This window comes from Odocoileus virginianus, chromosome 7 (genome assembly GCF_023699985.2).
Source record: "Odocoileus virginianus isolate 20LAN1187 ecotype Illinois chromosome 7, Ovbor_1.2, whole genome shotgun sequence".
Lineage (NCBI taxonomy): Eukaryota > Metazoa > Chordata > Mammalia > Artiodactyla > Cervidae > Odocoileus > Odocoileus virginianus.
In genome coordinates, this window is record NC_069680.1 from 39,119,377 (window position 1) to 39,143,731 (window position 24,355).

The 24,355-nt window shown below is 33.4% G+C and overlaps 1 protein-coding gene across 6 annotated transcripts in view; it reads left to right on the forward strand.

The window, feature by feature from the left end:
* PCDH15 (protocadherin related 15) overlaps window positions 1-24,355 on the forward strand; it is a 1,725,758-nt gene that overhangs the window by 1,695,817 nt on the left and 5,586 nt on the right. For 3 of the 6 annotated variants that reach the window (XM_070470562.1, XM_070470561.1, XM_070470563.1), the window contains 6 exons: window positions 3,179-3,331; window positions 10,562-10,627; window positions 12,947-12,965; window positions 14,595-14,633; window positions 20,740-20,810; window positions 21,664-21,772. In XM_070470562.1, the coding sequence (XP_070326663.1) occupies window positions 3,179-3,331; window positions 10,562-10,627; window positions 12,947-12,965; window positions 14,595-14,633; window positions 20,740-20,810; window positions 21,664-21,772 (457 nt within the window). Of the gene's footprint in view, window positions 1-3,178; window positions 3,332-10,561; window positions 10,628-12,946; window positions 12,966-14,594; window positions 14,634-20,739; window positions 20,811-21,663; window positions 21,773-23,116; window positions 23,980-24,355 lie in introns of those variants that run through there. The other 3 variants (XM_070470564.1, XM_070470566.1, XM_070470565.1) reach the window with 3 other exon arrangements.

The window sequence follows — 24,355 nt, forward strand, 5'->3', positions numbered from 1 at the left end:
GGAAAGGTAGTGGAATGTCATATACAGATACCACGGTTGCAAAGGAAGGTCTGTAACCTAAATATCAATGCATTGTCATGCTAGGTTTTTATCCATATTGTCAAACTTGCCCCTATGCAGATATTACAGTTTGAAAAAATCATTTAAAAATCATAGCACACCATATATAATTTTCCATATGGTTTCTTCTATCTTGGGTAGCCTTGATAGAGTCTATATTGTAACATCTTGCATTATATTTTGGTTGTACAAGTCTTATATTTTTCTGGTCCTTATAGACAAATACATTCATTTAAAATATCTATATTTTTCTTCTTCAGGTTCTTTACAGTAGTCAAGTAAATTTTAGCTAATCTAAACATCTATATTTAAAATAGTCTAGTAAGCAATTTTTCTTTATTTGATACTAGATATGGGGACCTGTGTGATAGAGGGTTGTGCTTTTTAAGTATATCCCTATTGATGATAAGTGCTAAAAAATAAAAACAAAACTATGGAATAGGTTAAGAAGAGAGATAGCCCTGAGGGTGCCACAAAATGAAAATAATTAACAGACAGGAATCATAAATCATACAAATTACTTGTCATAACAAATAATGGTAGAATGGCTACTCATCATTTAAAATATCTACAGGGAAAGGACTATGAAAGTCCTTACATAATGTTAAACTGTTATCTTTGTTCTCTCAGCAATGAGGATTTTCTATTGAATTAAATAAGGCAAGGTAATTCCAACTTGAAAGTTGAAGAATGAACATAGTATAGGAGTATTTTCTGTCACAAAAGGAATGAGAAGTTGCAAATATAACGTTTAGGTTGACATATTAGAGTTCAGTGTGTGCTTAAATAAGTTGATATGCCAAATCTAAAGCCTATACACAAACAATAATGGACACATTTTTAGATTATTAAGCTATCAATCCAGTATTAATTTTCATGTTAAATATGTCTGTATCACGGTTACTTTTTCATCCAACTATTTCTGAAAGGAGATTTACTATATCCTGCTAGCATTAAAATAAGTGAGAAATCTTTTACTTGGCATACAAGGCAGTGATCAAAACTGAAGCATCCTGGATGTTGTGCTAAATGGTCTCAATTTCAACAAAATATTAAAATCCTTGATATTTAAATATTTTAAAGATATATTATTTTATTGTTTTTTAATTCAGTAACCAGCTTGACAATCTAAGAGTAAATTTTGGTTACTCTCTTTTTGTGGATTAACAAAAGTAAACATGTTATAAAGTAAAATTGTATTATTTTAAAACCTAACTTTTGTACCTTCATTTTCTGCTTATAAATAGATTGGAATGAATGGTTATTCTTTCATTTTAAGATGTGTCTTTGAAATTTGCTGTGGATGTAAAACTATGAGGCAAATGTGAAAGTGTCATAAATTTAGTCTCCAGGATTGGCACCTTCCAATTCTAGCTTCAGCTCCAGAGTGGGGACGAGTATAACTGGGGCTTGTTGCCTGATTCCATTTCTTTAATAGTCTTCAAGCGCAGTGAACCAAAATGCCAGTTATAAAGATCAGAACATCTTTAATATTCCATTTCTCTATCAGAGGAGAAACTCACATATGCATGTTTTAATCCAGTATTTCCTATTCCAACTTGTTAATTTCTTTGTTTTCCTGCAATAAATATTTTAACAGCTTGTAGGTCGGTGACAGTAATAATAAAGTTCTTACCATTTTCACTTTCTGAATTTAAAGACTTAATTCTCCTACAATGTCATTAAGTCTGTGTTATTATGAGTTTAACCCATAAATTATTCATAGTTTAGATGAATTCAGATGTTAAAATATTATGAATGCAGTGTTTCTCATGTAACTTTCCCTTTTTTTCTTATTCATTTGCTTTCCCAAACAGGTTTAAAGTGTAAGTATAATTACTAATATGTTGCATATGATTTTATGTGATATGAAAAGAAAAAAAAAACAGATAATGCTAATAAAGTAGTCAGCCTGCCCAGAACCAGGTATTATTTCTCTACTTTGTATTTGTATTTTGTGTTTGAACTAGTTTTTAGTTGCACTTCCTTTGTGGTTTGTGTGTGTGTGTTTATTTGCTCAGTCGTGTCCTACTCTCTGTGACCCTGTGGACTGTAGCCTGCCAAATTCCTCAGTCCATGGGGAGTCTCCAGGCAAGAATACTCCAGTTGGTTGCCATGCTCTCCTCCAGGGGATCTTCCCAACCCAGGGATCGAACCCAGGTCTCCCACATTTAGGCAGATTCTTCACCATCTGAGCCACCAGGGAAGCCCTTGTGGTTTATGTATATAGAATTGAACTAGTTTTAGACAAATGGACACAAGAGGAAGAAATGTGAAAAAGACAGTTTGCCCTGATATCTGCCACCTTTTGGGATTTTGGTTTTGAGGCAAGAATTATCAGTATCCAGGAAAGTCAAAAAGAGCAGCCTTGCTCCAATGCAAGAATCACAGGCATTCCTTGGAATCCAAAGAAAATAAAAGCTAACCAAATCTCCCTCCTACACGTGCACTTTTGCACAGTTCCTGTAGTATCTAAGATGGGTTTAAAATCATTTTTAAACAAAATAATTTTTCTTTAAATAGATGGAAGATCAATAATAAAAGCCAATTGTGTATCTTCTATGGGCTCCCAAGTAGAACTAGTGGTAAAGAACCCACCAGCCAGTGAAGGAGACATAAGAAACCTGGGTTCATTCCCTGGTCAGGAAGATCCCACTCCAGTCTTCTTGCCTGGAGAATCCCATGGACAGAGGAGCCAGGGAGGCTACAGTCCATAGGAATGCAAAGAGTCGGACACCAGTGAAGCAACTTGGCACACACATGTTCCTTTTATATGCCTTATTATGAAAGAGATCCATTAAACAACCACCAGTTATCAATCACATGTTATAAATACTTTTCTTTCTCCATTTAATATTACCATTTAATTTAATTTGCCAATTTTTCTACTGAATTTACCATTTTTTCAAGACTAAACATTTTAAAGAACTAAGGAGAAGGGGTTTTAAGTCAAGGTACTCTGTGGGAATGCTTTTGTAATTGTATTAGTTAAGTTCAAATATTTGTACAAAAAATTTTGAGTTCCTCTGATAACTGGACTTTATTATTGAAAGGTAGCCTATTGATAAGTATATGATTTCTAAAATGAGTCTTACAAAACCTCCTTACTTTACCAAAGACGCCAAGCTGAGTGCACCAAGACAGCTCGAATCCAGTCCGCCCTGCCTGCGGCCAAACCAGCAGCGCCTGCCCCGACGCCGGTGGCCATGCCCCCGCCACCCCCGCCGCCTCCCGGTGCTCATCTCTATGAAGAACTCGGGGACAGCACTATGTAAGTAGACTTTTCAGGGACTTTTAGAAATAAATGGGTTTTGATGGATGCTGTGTGGTGAGTATTAAATTTCAACTTGATGTGGAAATACTGCTTACAGCCTATTTTGATTATTACATTTTTTAAACATAAAACTGTTAAGATGAAGACCTAAGAAAGTTCAATTGGAGAGTAATAACCAAAAAACTAACAAAAACATTAATTACAATAATAAAAACTGAGTAACAAGAAAGAAGTGTTCAGCTTGTGGAGACATTTGCAGATGAGTAGCTTGAGTATTATATTTAATTTCTAAATCTTCAGAATCAAGGATTTTTCTCCCAAATTAAAACTTCTGAAAATATTTTTCTCATAAAAAATGAGGACAATAAAGCACAGTCATAAAATAGTAATTTCTGGTTAGGTACCAAAAGCCAGCTCCTGTTTGGTAATCAAAAGTCCATTCTATGGTCTAAAATAATAGACTTTTCTAAGATACTATTTTGATGTTATAAAATAGAATTAAAATCTGAATGAAAATAAATAATTAATATCACATATATAACCACTTATAATAGTATTTCTCCTGGACTATTTGGAATCTCTAACCAATACTAAATCACCATTTTGAAAAAGAGTTTAAATTATTCCTAAAAGATTTTATGGCTTTATAGTGTCTTTAATGATGCTACCTCAAACGTGATTCTTTCTGGAGATATTTAACCTGCCATATTAAAAAAAAAATTCATTGACATGAATCAGCCATGGATTAACATGTATTCCCTATCCCGATCCCCCATAAATGGGAAAAAAAAATTCAAGATATATCAACATGAAGTGCAAAACAACCAAGGATATTATAAAACTTTGAATATGACTAAATTAAATCCAGAAAAACTATTATTAACTGAAATTTGGTGGAATTGAGGGACTAAAACACATTCTACTGTGTTACATTTGTAGCATTTACTAGTAGGAATAAAGCAAGCCTCAAAAATTATGAAATTTATCTTTTAATGGGAAAATTGTATTTGAACCTATGTATCAATATTATGAACTGTATTCATACTATTATATAAGTTACATTGAAAATAGTTTTTAAAATACTAAAACTGAATTTAACATATAGTTTAACGCTAAAGTTGAATTTAAAAGAACTTAATGCCTCACGTGCTACTTCTGGAGTAATAATATAAGATTAATATTTTAAATATTTTTTTCCTTTCATATAAGTTGGAATGATGGTTTCTTTTTCAATTATTGGTGAATGTTGGAATTGAGCCAATAAGATTTGATTCTAAAAATGTTCAAAACTAAAAAAGATTGATGTGTAAAGTTGAATGTGCTTTATTTGAAATTAGTGAGGGGTATATACTAACTTCTATTTAAAAAAAGCAGGAATACTATAACATCACTGGGAATCAGTATAGTTTGATGGTGATAATTTTCAAGTAGCAATGCTTAAGGACTATTTTATTTGAAAAATTGCAGTAGATAGTAGAGGATTTTGCAATTCTTATTTGTATTTATTGAAGTGTTTTAAGTTTTACACATTTAATGATCTTTGACAAATGTTTAAATTATCTATTCAAAAACTTTTTGCAAGAATTCTAGCCATAAATTGCTATAAAATAAGCTATCTTCAAATGAATTATAATCAACTATTTTTTAAAAAGACGAAGGTATATTGAAAAGAAAAGTTTCACAAATAATTAATAACTTAATGTAGATTCAATAATTACTCTGTAAAAGTCATATTCCTTCTAAACGAGACTTATGTCTTCTTTATAAATCAATGTGGACTAATTGTTCACTTTGGACATAGCAGCAATTCTTAGAATCTCATTTTTAAAATTCAGTTTTAGAATTGAAGTCACCCATGTTTAATAGAAGTGAATTTAACTATGTATAGGAGATATTGAGTTGGCCAAAAAATGCATTTGGATTTTTCCATAGGAGGCTATGGAAAAAAACAAATGAACTTTTCAAGCAACCCAATAGCTAGCGAGATGTAATTTTATGTCATAAGACAACAAAATAAATGTCATATGATTTTATCTAAGGCATTATTAAAATTATTCATATTAATAAAAATATGACACATATATTTTCTCTTTTGATATGAGTATTACATATTTAAAGCATATTCTTGTTAATATTTTCCTAACCATCTCAATTTAACTATAGTTAAAACTTTTTTTTTCTATCACATGTTTTCTCTTTCTCACCTGTGGATACATAGGCATAAGTAAGTAAATGATATCATTCTAATACAAGGACATTAGAAAAAAAAAAGATGCAATAGAATAGACTAAGTGCTATTTTGCTCTATATACAGTAATCTTCATCTTTTACTGTACATTTACTTTTAAAAAGAAAGTTATGTTTCTATACTGCATTCCTTCTTTATAACTTGAAATTGCATGAGTTTAAATGTATTCCTAGTGATAGTATGTCTGCTTATGAAGAGAAGTTTCAAAGTTCTCTTTGTTTTTGTTAAAAATATTTATGGTATCTTTCCATGAGAAATGATGTGGTATCATTGAATAGATAGTTCTTTCCAAGAAAAGTAAACCCAAGAATGTATTTATACAGAAACAACTGCTATATGTCAATCAGATTTTAAAAGACTACTTTTTGCGATTTTGAAAAGCAGTTGCTATTTGTTTAATCCAAGTTGTCTCCACTTTCTGCATTATGTAGGAGATCCTGACCACCTGTGAGAATTCTCTCTTGCAGTTTGCATTTTTGCCAAATGACATAAAAAATATATATCAGTATATTGTCTCACCTTTCATCCTGATTTTTCAATGTAGCTTTTAAATTTTAATTTAAAAAATCATTTTAATTCATCTATACTATGTGGGTAAATATTAAATGATAATAAAAATGAATCTGTTACTCTGAGCTTGAGAAGCAAAGTCAAATGAAAGACTATTTAAAATCCCAAGTCTCCCTGTCTTTCTGGGAGAAGGGTCCCAGTGCTTCCACTGGAGGCACTTATTTGTGCTCTTTGACTTATTCCTTTTTATTTATGACTCACAGTCACTGTAATTCAGTGACCATGTCTGAGCAAGCTTTTCAGTGATATCAAAACTATTACTATAACAGTATATATTTTCATTAAAGTGTGGCCTAAAATTTGATCTGTATCATGTTCAAAAGAAATCCTAAAGTCTCCCTTCTTATTTGTCATATTTATAGTGCTTTTAAAATCACTAAGCATAAAATTAAAATGGAAGAAAATAATCTCTGTCAAGATTCTTAAATACAATTTTTCAATTCTGATTTAGAACTCTATGAAAGAAACCCTCCCATCTGTCCTTGGAGACTAATTCTCTTAATCTAGAGTGCAGAAAGTCTTTCTGTATTCTCTTGCAAGCTTTATCTCATATAGGAGAGTACTTTTAACTCCAGGACAGAATTACTAAGATGAGAGATAATGGGCAGGTACTGAGTCAGATACAGCTAAGGATCCATTCCTTAAAACAGTCAACTCTGATCATCCTTAACCAAGACAAAGGGTCTGAAACCACTGCCCAGCATGTTGCTCTGTAACTTGGAAACTTGTGATTTATACTTGAGAGAACTGTTATGTGTGGTCATGGAAACTTCACTGTGTCAAACTAACTAAAAAAAAGAAAGGAAGAAAAAAAAATCAGTGTGTGGATTGACACATTTTTTTTTTAAATGAAACTTTTTCATGCTACTCCCAGCTCTCTAGCTTTTCCTGGCCTGCCTTTTTGAGAACAGAAACATCAAAGTAATGGCTTGCTTCAGTAGATTAGTGTTATTTGGCTTTTTATATTTTGAAGTAGTAATGAGAACCATAAAAACATCTTTCTCATGAAAGCTATTTCACAACCTGTTTCCTTACATTTCATTATCTTCTTTTCTTTCAAGTCTTTTCCTTCTCTACCATTTCCAACAAAGCAGGGAAAATAAATCAGTGTCAGAAGACAGGAAACATCAGCACTTTTCTTCCAACACTGTTGAGGCTCACAAGCAGACTCACGTAGATGGATCTCTTAAGAACAGCTGGCCCAGGTCTGCAAGAGAATTCACACTGATGTCTGATGAGGATGCCTTAAGTGACCACAGTACCATTTACAAGGAATACACAGATCAAAGATCAACAAACTCAGACTTTTTACTAAGAACAGATTTTGTGAAGTCATTTGTACCCAAAACACAAGCCAAGAATGAGTTTCTGAGGGGCCCAAGAGAAAAGATTCAGAGGATGTGGAATCGCCCAACCTGCTTACCTAGGAGACCAATGTGGGAACTTCCTGATAGATCAGAAACCATAGCTCTAAAGCAGTGGCAAAGCAACAGGCAGAAAGCTGAAAATGAAAGCACTGGGACCAATCCAAACAAAAGAGGTAACAGTAGCCCCTTGCTTACAGCTGAAGATGCAAATGTAACAGAAAAAGAGGAAACAAGGGAAAGTGAATCACTGACTATAAAAGCAACAGAGCAGTGGCAATCCCGGTCTTCAGACTCTTCGCTTTCCTCTCCTTGGTCTCACTGCTCTTTCTCCACTTTGCCAACTGTTTCAAGAACTGTGGAACTCAAATCAGAACCTAATGTTGTTGTTTCTCCTGCTGACTGTTCCTTGGAACTTTCTCCTTCAATGCCTTGCATTTTAAATTCTGAGTTCCTTAGCAGAGAGACACCTACTTGTTTGATGACTTTTGAAACCAAAAAGGACATTTTTGAAAATCTTCCCTGTCCACTAAAAATCTCTCCTCCCCCTCCTCCTCCTTGTCCTCCCCCTCCTCCCCCTCTGCTCCCTTCTCCTCCTCTTCTTACGCCTCATATCCTGACTCCTGTGTCTAGTCCTCCTCCTTCTCCTCCTTCTAATCCTCCTCCTCTTCCCCCTCCTCCACGTCTTCTACTTTCTGTTCCCTCTCCTCCTGCGTCTACTTCTCCTCCGCCTTTCCTACCTTCACTTCCCTCTCATCCTCCAGCATCTCCTCCTCTTCCTTCTTTACTGCCTCCTTCGATGTCAGTTCCATCCACCAAGTGTGCGTTTACACCAGCTATTGAACATACTGTCAGTGTGACACCAGCCAAGGAAATGAAATCCAATATGATGCAGTTGTCAACATCAGCAACACTGTGCAATGCAAATCCTCAAAGGGAACCAAAAGGCATTCTCAAGCATATAAAAAACTTAGCAGAACTGGAAAAGTCAGTAGCTAACATGTACAGTCAAATAGAAAAAAATAATCCACCAGCACAACTCTCAAAACTTCAAATGAGTTGTCCTTCACAGACAGCAAATATGGAAATGACATCTGAACAAAACCAGGAGAATTTGCACAATATTGTTGAAGGAATTGAAAAACAATCTCACAGTCATTCTACTTCACTGTAATGTTTCTTTTTCAGTTTTAAATGGACAGCTCTTTTCTTGACCATAACCTTCCAGTGGAGGCAGATTTGAACATTAAAGAAGATACTATTCTTTTACCCTAAATTCAATGCAATGCTGGTTTTTCCTCATTTTTAATTTAAAAGATTATTAATCTCATCATTACTAACTCATATTATAGAGTTCCCTTAACTTTCTTAACTACGAAGTAGCATTATTTGTCTGCATTTATTTAAAAAGTAAGTAATTTCAATCTATTTTTCAGTGGGTGTATATGGGCATGAAAGTTAGATATCCAACTTAAACCAATGGCTTGTTCATCATGTTAAGTTTTACATTTACTTTTGATCATGGTTTTACATGAGTGTTCCAGGAAAACAGCAGACTGTTATAAATAAGTTTAAAAATGATGTCATATGTTCTGCTCTTTCCTTGAAGCCTCTGTATTTGGTAAGAAGAAATACTACCGAAGTAAAATGTTATGTATCTAAAAATGTAGGAGATGACAGACATTATGGTATTCCAAAATAAATCTCAGGTGCTATAGATGTAGACATCTGTTTTCTTATAAGAACATCCTTTACTCTGGCTTGCTTTTATCTTACTAGTATGCTTATACGTTTGATAAATCTTTTACTTTTTTCAATTGCTGTCTTATTCTATTTATTTCCCATTGTGCTTTCTCTTCCTTTCTTTATAATGGAAATAAATCTTGAATTGTTGACTTTTGTAAGACATTTCATTGTTCCCACAAATGTTTCTAAAGTGTTCTTTAGCTTTGCTTGTTCACATTATTATATCATCTCCTTAATTATAATTTTATCTTAAGAGTTTCCTTCCTTCCTTTATCTCCAGTTTAATAAATTCTAATCAGTTTCATCAAAACAAAGTTAGGTAAATACCTACAGAGTTTATCTAGTGTGAATGTAGTTACTATTTCATTGTTGAAAATTATATTTTTCATTTTGTATCAATAATATAAAACATGATTGTCTATTAAAAATTTTTAAAGTGCATTATCAGTTTTATTCCTAGTACTTTTTTAATGTTAGTTTTTATTAGGATATAGTTGCTTTAGTGTTGTGTTAGTTTCTGCTGTATAACAGTGTGAATTAACTATAGATATATGTATATCCCCTCCTAGTAACTTTTAATTGCTATGGATGATGAATCATCCAAATTTAGCCTATAAACATGAATGAAATTTAAAAATTTTAAATAGGCATCAAGAAGAAATATATCTGGTGAACTGCCACCAGCTTTATCTATGTCTTTCCTCTTTATTTTAGGCAAAGAAAATAATTTATACTCTAAAAAATTTCAATAGTTGTCTTTATATCTTAGAGCTCAACTTGTTAAATTCTTAAAAGGCATCAACTAAGCTAACTACCATCTTTCTCTATCCTAATGAATGCTACCCTCGACTATCAAGTAATTACTTTGTTTTCTCCATCTCAAACATGGAATAAATTTTATTTACTGGAAATCCTCACTTTGAATACAAGTGTAATTGTTTATTATATTTTAGGAGATATTAGTTTTGATATTTTAGGAGATATGTCTGCACAGAGAAAACACAACTCCAAAATATAGGCAAAGTCTTACTTGATAATTGCCATCTTAAGTATGTTAATATAGATCCAGAGCCCTACAATGAATGTATCATTTCATAGGTTTTGTTTAACTCATATAATGTGAAATTTCTTCAAGAATTTGATCAAGCATCCCAGTTAACAATATCAAATAAAAGACTATAAAGTTAACTATTTTTATTAGATCCTCTGCTTCAGACTCTTTTCATCCAAATCAACAGCAATTTTTCTCCTGGGGTTCTTGAACATGATTTTTTTCTCTCTTTCACTGAAAAACTTCAGTTGGAGTTTTTGTTGGCAGCTGGTCATATGCATGAGAACTTGTGCTATTTGGCGGACTCTGACAAGGTATTATTCACAATTGCATAAACCTTTAATGTGAGTGTGTGTCTTTATGCTGTTTTGTATCAGCCTCTTGGAAATGTAAAATAAATTTCTTGATAATTCCTTAGAATTATTTGATAATTAAATCTTTAAATAATTACCAAAGAATATAAGAAATCCAAATAACAATTTTATGTAGGTATATAGCCTTATTAAATTGTTACTTTGTCCTTTTTCATAACCTTTTTATAATTTTAAATTGTTATTAGTATTTCATACTTTGCAAATGAAACATCCATTCCCATGTTTTATATTTAATCTAGTCTTTCATTAACACATTATATTTAGAAGTTTCCTTCATCATAAAGTCAATTAAAGCATCTTTTATTTGAGATCTAAAAATATTTTGGTATATAACTCAAAATATTACTTCTCACCACAACTCCCAAGCTCACACAACCTGACAGCAAACCCCCCAAAAAAGAATATCTTTTTTTCTTCTGCATTTATTATGATTCAATTAGTGCAGAAGAAATTATTAGGTACCTTATTAAAAGACATAACTGGTTAACATACATTTTCCTTAAATGTTAAAAATAAATAGTAATACATACAAGGAGTGTAAAATGAAAAATTAATACATATTAGATATAAACTACATAAAAAGATGCATCAGTGTCATATGAATGGTTTTATAAGGATTAATAGGAAGTCATGTTAATTGAAAACACACAGATAACTATACATATTGATCTGCTGTTTACTTTATCTGAGTTATGTTTTGCCTTTGAGATAAGACGAAACAATACAAATAACCAAATAAAAGGCAACAAAAAGGTTAATGGATAGTATAGTTCATCTATTGATATTTTATTTCCTACATTTATGGAATGCAATGCCAATGAAAAGAGGCAATTTAAATATCCTAGGAAATGAAATATAGGTTTTACTGGATATTTTATATTATGTACATGACTCAAGAGTCATTATTAAAACCTAAGTATGAGCTCTCAACTTTCTATATCTCTAAAAGATACAAATTGAGTAAAAGTTGAAAACGTCTCAACTTTTAAATACTTTAAGATTATCATCCCCCTGTTTAACCATACAACATAAGCATCCTGTAAGACCCCTAATGGATGCCTGAAAGATCAAATACTGGACCAAGAGACCACTCATATTCTGAAAGGGATACAGAAGAGTGGAGTGAGGTGTCATAATGCTACTCAGAATGCAATCTAAAACATACAATTTTTTTATTTCTAGAATTTTCCATTTAATGTTTTTGGACCATGGTTGACCATGGGTAACTGAAACCACAGATAGATAATCACAGATAAAACAGGACTATTGTAATAAATTGCTGGCAGCAATATATTTGTATAAACATTAGATTATCATTATTATCAACCAGATTACCATTATTCAATCAATAATGCCTTATAGTCACTTAAGATGCATTCAAATAAGCAGATTTTGTAAAGTCCTTGGAATATTTTAAATAAATTTTCTACAGATTCTTTTGCTGGACTTTAGAAAGTGTTCATAGTAAATCTTCATTGCAGTTGTTTATTAATTTCATATAGCATGGTCAACATCATCAGTGTAATACTTTAGGTCAAGTGTTTAATGAATAATAAATAAAAAGTCTTCATAACTAATGACATTGAAAACATTCCATACATTTTTCCCTCTCAAGTACAGTCAAGTGTTTCAACAACTTATAGTCCATTTAACTATATAAATCTTTATGTAATATTGAATGCTTGGCTATTATATTTCTAAAAACTTTTTCATGTCATGTCTAATAATGTAATTGACATTTAGAGACTAGTCAATATTTTGCATTTATTATTTTTAGAATAATTTGACAAAACAAAAAACCTTACAAACATTTGGAAGAATATGTTGTCATGGAGATAATATTTTTTGCCCTGTAACAATATGTTTTTCATTCATCAAGCATATCTTTCCCCCAAATGAGTATCGCATATATCAAGACTTGTCTAGGACAGACATGATGTAGAATATTTTTAATCTAACTGATCATAACAGAGTAAATGTGTGTTATTATACACCATTGAGATAAAACAGATTGTGTATTGTTTAGTTTTCAGATGGCATGAGGGTCTGGAGTGATAATTGTTTTTAATAATGCAGGCATAAAATCTTGATCTTCCTGTTTTGATACTGCCATAAAATGTATTTCTCCTGAGACAATTTTTTAGAAAAAGTCACCGTCTCAATTTTTCTATGATTTTCTTAAATTACCTTCATCTATAATTCTATTTTATCTGTAAATCCAGAATGTTTAATACTGATTTCTTCATTTCTGCCTTGCAGGAGAGGTTATACATCAGAGGTAAGGGCTTTATGATGCTATGTTACATCAAGGTTACTGGAAAAATATTTATGTTACAGGCAGGACTGATTTACATTCTTTCATGACTAGGGTATTTCCCTTTATTTTAACAAAACATATGCTTTGCTATTTATTTTCTTGTATGTTTGTTGCTTCTTTGTTCTAGGTTTTTAGTCAATGAGTGAACACAGATCAACTGTTTACCTTTTCAAAGATAAATTTCTATTTTCTAGAATTATTATCACTCCATCTTGTGACTTTCCCCCAAATTCCTTTTTCTAAGGCTATAAATCTAACCTAGAACACTGTTTCTAATTTAGAAACTTTAAAAAAAAAATCAGTCCAAGGCTCACTCCTACAAATTGAGATTTTAGAGTTAAAAACAAGTCAGACTATTGTATGACTTTTTGTGTTAATTTGACTCTTGATCTGCAGAGAAGATACTGGGTATTCTGACCAATAGTACTTGGTAACTACACTGTAAATGGTACTGTCAATGAGTTACTGAAAATTTAGTATGAGTTAGCATATAGCTCTTCAGTAAAGAGAATGAAATAAGCATATGCCCTAATTGGCTAATGCTTTAGAATGCATAAGTCCTAGATTATTTAGAAATCAAAATGAATGCATTTAAGAAAAAATGATTTTCAGGGATAATTATCACAGCTAACAGATTGAATCAGAATATCTCTAACTTCAACTTCCTACCCCTTTAAGTGAATACCTTAACTGTACTATCTCACTAACATCTGTACTGTGGAATATCTATCACTTTGTCAAATAGTTGTTCTATTGGCCATTTTAAGCAGTTGGCTTACTGGTAGGGTTATTTCCTAGAACTTCTCTGCCCACTTTTCCAGTGCTTACTTTAAGACTTATGTTGTATAACTATTCCCTTCAAGAGTTGAGAAGCCAAAATTTGAATCTGTGCATGTTTTCATCTAATTATAGCATAGATTATTATCTACAGATTGGTAGAAAGTATATTTAAAAAAATATGGGTAAAATGGGGAGGCAATGAGAAGTGGTCTCCAAAGATTAAGGAAGAACAATTTCCTTAATCACAGAAGAATTTCTGAAAACATGCTTAAATCTTGACTTCAAGCAATCCACATTTTGTAAAAATGAAAAATTGGAGCATGTCTTAAATATAATGATAAATTCATTAGAACCATATCATTTTTTTGTGTGCCCTACCCTTTTTCCTAATGAACCTGATTATATATAAATATGACTGGGGAGAAAAAGAGGGGCAATTTAAAACAAGGTTAAATTTGTTAAAATGAATTGTGTGATACTTAAAGTGCTTCAGAACCAAAAATGACTCTTTTGCTATGTAGCTTAAACCAAAAAAAAGAAAAAGAAAAAATTTATAGATTTTTATTTATTAAGATTATTAAGTTTGATGTTAATTGAAGCAATGATGAAAATAAAGCACATTAATTATGTTCCAACATAAATAGTCAAAATATCACTTAATGCTGTTAATAGCTATCACATGAGTAACAAATTGTATCCCAAGGTAACCAGTTTTAAGCTGTGACCTTTTTTCTCTCTTTTCAATCATAATCTACCTTTTCCACCTGAATTATTTCCTAAACCTTTTTCTATTTCAATTTCCTTTGGCAGCAACAACAACTGCTGAGGCCTTCTCTTCTTAAACCAGAGGTATCGATTTTCTTTTTCTTTTCTACCTTCACTGAGTCTTCAATGTACTTAATGTGACTGTGAGGCCTATTTCACATGTGGGCAGAGTGTGTGGCTACAAGCATGACATAATTTTACAAGGGAGGGGAGAGGTGGTTTTAAATTAGATCAAATAAGCAAATAAGCAAGCAACTCACCTCCCTTCTGCTTTCTGGTGACTGAAGTTCCAAATTTTTAGCTTCATTCTCTAGAAATCAGGTAAATAAGACCTTTGTTTATATTAAAAGCAGAGAAGCAATAAATGAGACAAGTCATGAACCTGATCTGTCATTTGTCTTAGTGAACCTAGATTCATCAGAACTGTTCTTGAGATCAGATTTAGGTCAGGGAAAATCTGAAGAAGTAATGGTGACATCCATGCTGAAATAACAAAGGTAGAAAGTTGGTTGTGATAAACAGACTTTAATCATTGAAATGTGATTCAGAATACTGTCTTCGGGCAGTCTATTTTAAAATGTCTATTTTTAAAATGCCTTATGACATTTTCTCCTGCAATGAGAAAAGATATTTAGAGTTATATAATATATGCATGTCATTTTTATTTATTTATTATATTATATACTTCCTAAATTGAAATAAAGTAATACAAATGTTAAATACCTTCTTCCTTTAGAAAATGTAAAATTTTATAATCTTCACCTAAAAAAAGTACTGTTTATTGCTACTTCTCAACAACAGAATCTTAACTCTGCTAAAGACAGGCATTTTATGGTTAGAATTTACTCCCCCAAATTGAGAGGTTGGTGTCAGAAATATTCAAATGTAAAAATTTTATAAAAAAATGTCCATGGAAGGACTTCCCTGGTGGTCCAGTGGTTAAGAATCTACCTTCCAATGCAGGGGACTTGGGTTAAATCCTTGGTCAAGGAACTAAAATCCCACATGCCATAAATTTTAAAAAGTAATAAATTAAAAATTTCTATGAATACTTCTCCATAGATTGTTGAATCAGATACCTCAGAGTTGAAATCCAAATGCCAGTTACTGTATGTAAAGCCTTAGTCAAAGTATACATCCTCCTTATGCTCATTAATTTCATCTTTTATAGGATGTTGGCAGTAATATTAAATATATAAACTTCTAACTCAGCAACTGGAGCATAGGGGGAAGAAATTCAGTAATGGTAGTTATTTTATTCTTTTGTTTGCATCAATACAAAGATTTACAATTTAGTTAATAAGATACTAGGTTGATTATATGCTTTCTCTGTGTGGTCAGCAAAAATGAATTTTAAACATAACATTAAGCAATTTATCTGCCCATAAAAGCACCTTTTAGTAAGATGCTTGGCATGATTCACCTGCTAAGGGAATGTCAACAGGGACTGTATGAAACAGCAAAAAAGACCAACATTCCACTTTTCTTTTTGGTCTGACTCAGGATCTTAGGTCTTCCCAGTGGCTCAGTCTGTAAAGAATCTGACTGCAATGTGGGAGACCTGGGTTCAATCCCTAGGTTGGGAAGATCCCCTGGAGGAGGGCATGACATTCCACTCTAGTATTCTTGCCTGGAGAATCCCCTTGAACAGAGAAGACTGGCAGGCTTAATGGTGGAGTTCTTCCTCCATTTTCTTTTTTTTCTGAAGAGATGATGCTCTGATAGGTGGTATAGTATCCAGGAGGGACCTTTCAAAGCATTCCCTTCCACCAGCTCCCATCTCTCCCTATAGACTATAAAGTGATTGATTAAATTGATGATTGAGTATGAGGGTTCCTCCCCAGTTGCTTCCATCCTTCTGTTATTATTTTAAGTCATTTCATGCCAGATATTTAGCTAACAATATATTTAGCTAACAAGACCTGAGTTTCATTGACCAGTCAAGAAAAAAGAGAAATATGTGTCTGTAAAGAAAATTGATTTTTTTAAAAAAATTTTAAATCCACTCCATCACATTGTGCTCAGTTGTTTGTCATGGCCAACTCTTTCTGACCTCATATAATGTAGCCAGGATCCTCTGTATGTAAGATTAGCCAGGCACAGAATACAGAAGTAAATTGTCATTTCTTTCCCCAGGGGATCTTCCCAATCCAGGGATCCAACCCTCATCTCCTGCAGCTCCTGCATTGGCAGGCAGGTTCTTTTACCACTCGTGCTACCTGGGAAGCCCCTTCAGTAGCATATATTTCCATAGATATTTTTCATTATTGCTAAAAGCTGTTAGAATTCAACTTTAAAAACGTTATTGTTTTTAATTGTCATAGAGCACATACTTTGAAATCTTTCCTCTTTTAAGTGCACAATGCAGTATTGTCAACTGTAAGTTCAGTGCTGTATAGCAATTTCTAAACTTTTTCATTGTGCCTAATTAAAACTTTATATCTGCTAAATAGCAACTTCACATTTGCCCCCATCCCCATCTCCTGCCTGGGGCTTCCCTGGTGGCTCAGATGGTAAAGAATCTGCCTGCAATGCCGGAGACTTGGATTTGATCCCTGAGTTGGGAAGATCCCCTGGAGAAGGCAAATGGCAACCCACTCCAGTATTCTTGCCTGGAGAATTCCATGGACAGAGCAGCCTGGCAGACTATAGTCCATGGGGTTGCAAAGAGTAGGACACGGCTGAGCCACTAACACTTTCCCCATCCCCTGGCAACCATCATTTTCCTTTCTGTTTCTATAAGACTATTTTAGATACCTTGTGTAAGTGGAATCATGTTCTTTTTAAAGGCTGAATAATACTCCCTTATATGTATGTACCACATTTTCTTGATATCAATACATTCTTCCATTTATGGACATTTAGGTTTCAACTTCAGAATCATTTGGCAGTCTTTGCTGAGTCTTCCCATGTATTAGATTAAACGTGCATTGACCATGAAGTTAAGTATTACTTCTGAGACCTTTTGGCTTCATTTAATCTAGTATAATTACATTGGATTTTTGAATGCCTCAAAAGTCTAAGCCTATTAGTATGAAACAGGTTTTTTTTTTAAGTATTTAATTTTAATAAGTCAAATTTATTTTAACTTTTTCCCAGTTTCTTATTGGTCTGAATTGACTTCATTTCACACCTTTTTCCTGTAAGAAACATTTTTTAAAATAAAAATACTGACATAAAATTATATTGTGCCACGAAATGAATTTTTACAGAGGACTCATACCCTACTAGCTCTCCAGAAGCCCCTCCACATTAACACTTAGATATTGTTTCTCCTTCCACTCATACTCACCTAGCTCTTGCTTCCAAGATAAATGTTTAACTGTTTTTGTTATTTAGTCACTAGGTTGTGCCCAACTCTTTGTGACCCCATGAACCATAGCCCACCAGGCTCTTTTGTCCATAGGATTTCCCAGGCAAGAATACTAGAATTGGGTGTCATTTTCTTCTCCAGGGGATCTTCCCAACCCAGGAACCAAACCCGCATCTGCTGCATTGGCAGGCAGATTTAGTACATATAGTTAATTTTGGCTTTATCAAGATATAAGTGACAAATTAAATTGTAAGCTATTTCAAGTGTACATTCTGGTGTTTTGACACATGTATACATAGTGAAAGGGCTTCCCAGGTGGCTCAGTGGTAGACAATCCGCTTGCCAATGCAGGAGTTGCAAGAGATGCAGGTTCGATCCCTGGGTTGGGAAGATCCCCTGAAGGAGGAAATGGAAACCCACTCCAGTATTCTTGCCTGAAAAATCCAATGGACAGAAGAGCCTGGCAGGCTACAGTCCATGGGGTCTCAAAGAGTAGGGCATGACTGAGCATACACACACGCATGCATACTCTGTAAAAGGACTAACATATCTGCCCTCGCATATTTATATATATTTTTACTCATTTTTTGTGAGATCTTTTAAGTTTTACCTCCTTAGCAAATGTCAATCATACAGTATAGCATTATCAACTGTAGTCACCATCTTTTACATTTGATGCTTGACCTTATACACCTTATAGCTGAAAGTTTGTGCACTTTCACAAACCTTTCATCATTTCCTCTACTCAGTAACCATTTTTCTACTGTTTCTGTGAATTTAGTTCTTAATTTGTGTTCTATTGTTTTTAGATTCCAAATATAAATATAGCATTTGTATGTCTGACTTGTTTCACTGAGTATAATGCCCTCAAGATCCATTTCATGTTGTCATCACAAATGGCAGGGGTTCCTTCTCTAAATATAGCCATTTGTCAGTAGCAGCATTGTAGCCAAATGAGGTTTTTCCAAAGTATGGTTATTGCTACTAGAAAATTTTTCACCTAGCTGCTCACACCCAGATTGGTTTTTCTGTTTTTGAAATTTATAGATATAGAATAATGTAGAATCATATGCTTCATTTTGTACCTGACTTCTTTTGCTCATCATTCTGTAAGGGAGATTCATCTCTATTGTGTGATGTAGCTGTGTGTTTATCTCATGGCCTTTGGTATCAGTTGCAGTTTGGGGCTGTTGTAAATGCTATATTTTGGTGCACAATTTTACATATTTATATTGGGCACAAAGACTAAGTTAAATTGAATTTCTGTGAAAAGAGATATGTATATTTGACTTCAGTATTATTACCAAACCTTTCCCAAATGGCTTTGCTAATTCATAATCTCTCCAGAATATGAGAGTTCCCGTGTGCCATGTCCCTTACCAACATGGTATTGCTTATCTACACAAACACATTACTTTTAACTTGTCTTGTGAGTAAACTGAATCCATTTTAACATCAAAACTGGTTTCCTTTGCAATTAATTCACAAAGTATCTGTAACTGCAAAGTCATCAGATAGTACATTTAGTAGAGGGGTTGTAAACTCATAAAAATCTAAGGAGGTAATGTAAATAAGTAGAGTTTATTCAATGTAAAAGAAAGAGAGTGTAATGGGGCATCCTATTGCTACTGTGAGTGTAGTTGTAAATAGTCTGGTTGAGAACACGGCAGTAACCAGGAAGGAACATGATTTCTGTAGGGAATGATACCAGCAACTAAATTCATGACATATAAAAATATGAGCCCAGTGTTGCTATCTTTATATTTTTTGAAAGAAATCAAAATCCAGATTTTTAACAGCATTTTCTGATTAGAAATTGGGTAACTAATCACTGTTTAAAAATGATGTTTGCCAAACAAAGCACAAATGAGGGCTAGCTCCCTTTCCATCATGCAGGCTGTGAATATCCACACTTTTTAAGGGATACATTAGTATCCCCAGAGGACTTGTTTTCCTGACATATTATACCTGGATCAAAAAAAATTAGTTCTTATAAATAGTAGATGATATTAGAAATAATATTCCACTGGTTTTCCTGTGGATACCTAAACTGTTCTTCCGTTTTCTTACTTCACTGACAATTAATTTGGTAAAATCTTGACAGCTCAACTTATTTAAATGTTAACATAGAAATAAAGAAAGAAATTTAGTGAAACTGAATTTAATAGTTATTTAAAGCTAATTTTATGTGTATGTCTCAGGAAAAATATCTTTCCGTTAAGTGTAGAATGACAAAAATCAGTAGTGTCTGAGTTTAGAATTGGAAACCTGAAAGGGCCTATGGTCTGACAAATTTCTTTCTTTCTTTTTTTTTTAGGAAAAATAATTAAATTCATAATTAGCATTCTTGAAGATATGTCACATATTAGCACATTTTTATTAATATATAACTGATTATTTTCAAATCCTTTCTTAAGAATAGCTTTTGAAGAACCAAAGAACTCGTGATAATAGAAAAATGTTATTAGGATGATGAAATAGTGCTGAAGATAATGTTATAATTTTCTTCATGGCTATAGTCTACTAATAATATGTTAAATAGGTTGAAATATTAACTGTCTGTTGATAGTTTTAAAAAGTATCTAAGAACAAATGATATACGCTTATCTGTAATTTTTGACAGATTTACCATTCCAAAAACTTTGCTTTCCCCCTCCCCAGTTCTAATAACATAAATTAACTTTGTGCAAAATAGCTACAGCTATATATATATATATATATATATATGTTTGAGTATGTTTAACTAACATTTGTAACTAAAGTTATTTTGGCAGCAGCATTTTGAGAGTCATTGAACATTAGGTTGGCAAAACAAACTTTGAGCTGAAATGTGATAAGAATTTATTTTCAAATGTGATTTCTCTTTTTGAATAATAGGAGTTATCCATGGAGTCTGGAATTGATCCTGGCCAGGAATATGGACAAGATTATTACAGTTATGAGCATGGGTACATCTTCAGATTTTTTATCCAGTATCTTAATATTGTTATGAATAACAAGGTGTTATTAAGGGGTTATTATTACTAGCATTTTTATGAGTGTCATTTCATCCATTTCATGTTTGAAAATGAGTTATGTATCTAGTTTTAGCTTCAATCAAGTTTAACCATTTTTTCTATATTGAATTCTGTTTTGATGTTTATATTGATATTGAATACAATTTGAAAAATGCAATAAAATTGTTCAAATTGTTTAAATGAGGAATAGAAGTCAAATATATTTGCTCAATTCCTGAATTCACCATTTCTTTCATATGAGATATTTAACATTTTATCTAACCAGTCAGCCTCAAGATTTGCCCAAGAGAAATTACGAAGAAAACACAGTTTAGAATCCAGAAATGAGCATTTCAAAAGTCATTTCTACAGTCATAAGTTAACTGTTTTCTACAGAAGAGCAAAATAAATATGATCCCACATCATATTTGAAGCAGAAATTTGAACTTAGAGTTTATGTTCTGAACAAGCTATCTTTCAGAAAGAACCTGTCTGGTGCCTTAAATTGTTCAGCTAGTCAAGGAAAAATATTCCTTTCCTTCACTCTTATCTATCCTAAAACTTAAAACTGAAATTTTAAGATTAATCTCCTTCTCTTGTTATTCCAGGGTACCTTATGGAAAAGTCATTGGTCATCAGGGTGTAGTTCTTTCCCTGTGGTTTTGTAACTAGTGTACCAGAAGCCAAATAGGTGCTGTATAAATATCTATTGATTGAATGGTGAAGAAAAAGAAGAAAACAGAGATCAGTCATGGTTATACAGATCCCATGAAGACATGTTTAAAGTTCTAAGTTTCTGTTACAGATATGAAATGCCTCAATATGGAAGTCGCCGTCGTTTGTTACCGCCGGCTGGACAAGAGGAATACGGTGAGGTGGTTGGTGAAGCTGAAGAGGAGTATGAGGAGGAAGAGGTAACTACTATAATATTTTAAGTAATGTTAACATTCCAAGGAAATGGCAACCCATTCCAGTATTCTTGCCTGGACAATCCCATGGACTGAGGAGCCTGGCAGGCAACAGTCCATGGGGTCACAAAGAGTCGGACATGAATAAGTTACTTTACTTTAACATTCCAAGAAGAATATTTTTAGCTCTATTTGAATAGCAGCCTACAAAACATTTCAAAAATCAAACATCCTATTCATTTAGTACCTGTTTTCCATAGAAATTTAATAACACTAGCCATTCCATTGTCTTGTCTATAGATGGACATTAATTTATATATAAATTTAATTTCTTTATATAAAATATTAATTTGAAATAAAACCAAAATAAAAAATTCTAAATGTTATTCCATAATGGTAATATTATAATCAAATAGGTTAAAAAATACTTTGCTAAACAAATTGCTCCCACTTTGTCTAGCAAACCTAAAAATCATTAAAAAGTACAATCTCCATCTTTTAATTATGAGAAAAATAAAACATCACCAGTATTCTTAATGGAATTATGTCATTTAAGTCTAAGTTACCACAATTTCATTTATATCAAATCCTTATACTTTACCTGAAATATTCACTTGGAATGTTCTGTGCTCAATCACTCAGTCATGTCTGACTCTTTGCAGTCCCATGAACTGTAGCCTGCTAAGCTCCTCTGTCCATGAAATTTTCCAGGCAATACTGAAACAGGTTACTATCTCCTACTCTAAAAGATCTTCCCAACCCAGGGATGAAACCAGAGTCTCTTGTGTCTCCTGCATTGGCAGGCAGATTCTTTACCACTACTGCCATCGTGGAAGCCCTCACCTGGAATACTTATTCAGATATTTAAAACAACAAAACAATTAATCTCACTGTAGTTTTACCTGTTCAACATTTTAAAATTAGTCAAATATTTCATTAGCTATTCAGAGAAGCTATCATAATTTCCAAATGGGTTAAAATTTTGTTAAAGCAAATGCATAACACTATTTAACCAAAGTCTAAGGATGGGAGAGAGAAGATGAAATGATTCATTTATTTCTTTCTCTTTTGATCTAAGGTGAGAAATAGCTTTTGAATAAGAAAAAGTGAGAAAACCTTAAATTTTGGTATTATAAGGTATAAGCTATAGCAGTTATTTCCTTGACCATCTTCTGTCTATATGCAGTGGGGTAAACAGTAGGGAATGGTATGATTGTTTTCTAAAAACAGTTTTATAATTTGCATGAAGCTATCACCCTGTAGATTCACTCCTGTTTAACTTAAATGGGACAAGGTCACAGCATAACCTTTCCCCAGCTGATACTTCAATTGCATTTTCATGATTTTCAGGAAAAGGCAAAGAAAGTCAAACCAAAGGTTGAAATTAGAGAACCTAGTGAGGAGGAAGAAGTAGTTGTCACTATTGAAAAGCCACCCCCAGCCGAACCAACATACACAACATGGAAAAGAGCCAGGATATTCCCCATGATTTTTAAGAAAGTTAGAGGACTAGCTGAGAGAAGAGGCGTCATCGGCCTTGAGGAGGAAGAGACGCAGCGACGCCTTGAGGAAGAAGATAAAGATTATCTGAAACTAACTCTGGACCAAGAGGAAGCTACAGAAAGCACGGTAGAATCAGAGGAGGAATCCTCGAGTGACTATACTGAATACAGTGAAGAGGAATCCGAGTTCAGTGAGTCTGAGACTACGGAAGAGGCGTCTGAGTCAGAGACACCCTCTGAGGAGGAAGAAAGTTCCACCCCTGAATCCGAAGAGTCAGAATCCACTGAGTCAGAAGGGGAAAAGGCAAGGAAAAATATTTTTCTTGCAAGAAGAAGGCCCGTTGTTGAAGAGGTCAAGGAAGTCAAAGGTAGGAAAGGGGAGCCAGCTGAAGAGCCAGAAGACCTGAAGCTGGAAGAAGAGGAGGGACGCCCAGCAGAAGAGCAGAAGAGCGAGCTGGCCCCTGTGGAAGAACCAACAGGCCTCGAATCTCCAGACGTCACTGAGGAGGGCAGTGCAGAGTCAGCTTCAGTGGAAGGAGGTGTTGAAAGTGAGGAGGAGTCAGAATCAAGTAGTGTCAGCAGCAGTAGCGAAAGTCAGTCTGGAGGGCCTTGGGGCTTTCAGGTGCCAGAGTACCACCCAAGCACGTATGCAAGCCACAAGTCTCCAGGAGCAAACCCAGAAGGTTACAACACAGCACTGTGAACGAGTCACAGCAGGTGAAAGCTTTGCAGTGATGAGTGCTCTGTGTGCAGTGCTTTCTATGCATTCTCTGAGATGACATTTGAAGGGAGGAAATTCATTATGATTTTTATCTAACTTAAGATTAGAAGCATGCCAGAGAAGCAGATATATATACTATCCAAATAGATTTGTATATTAGAATATATTAGGGTAAATCTGATTTATCTTTCCTATATTATAATTCAAAAGACATACAATCAGTTACTCAGTATTTAATATTTTGTAATGTGATTCCTGTTAATGCAATGTGGAATTATGTATTGCCAGTGATGCTCTGGCTATTGGAATGAATTTATGAATATATGCAGTGGTCTTTATACCATCTTTGTAACATAAATCCTTAGG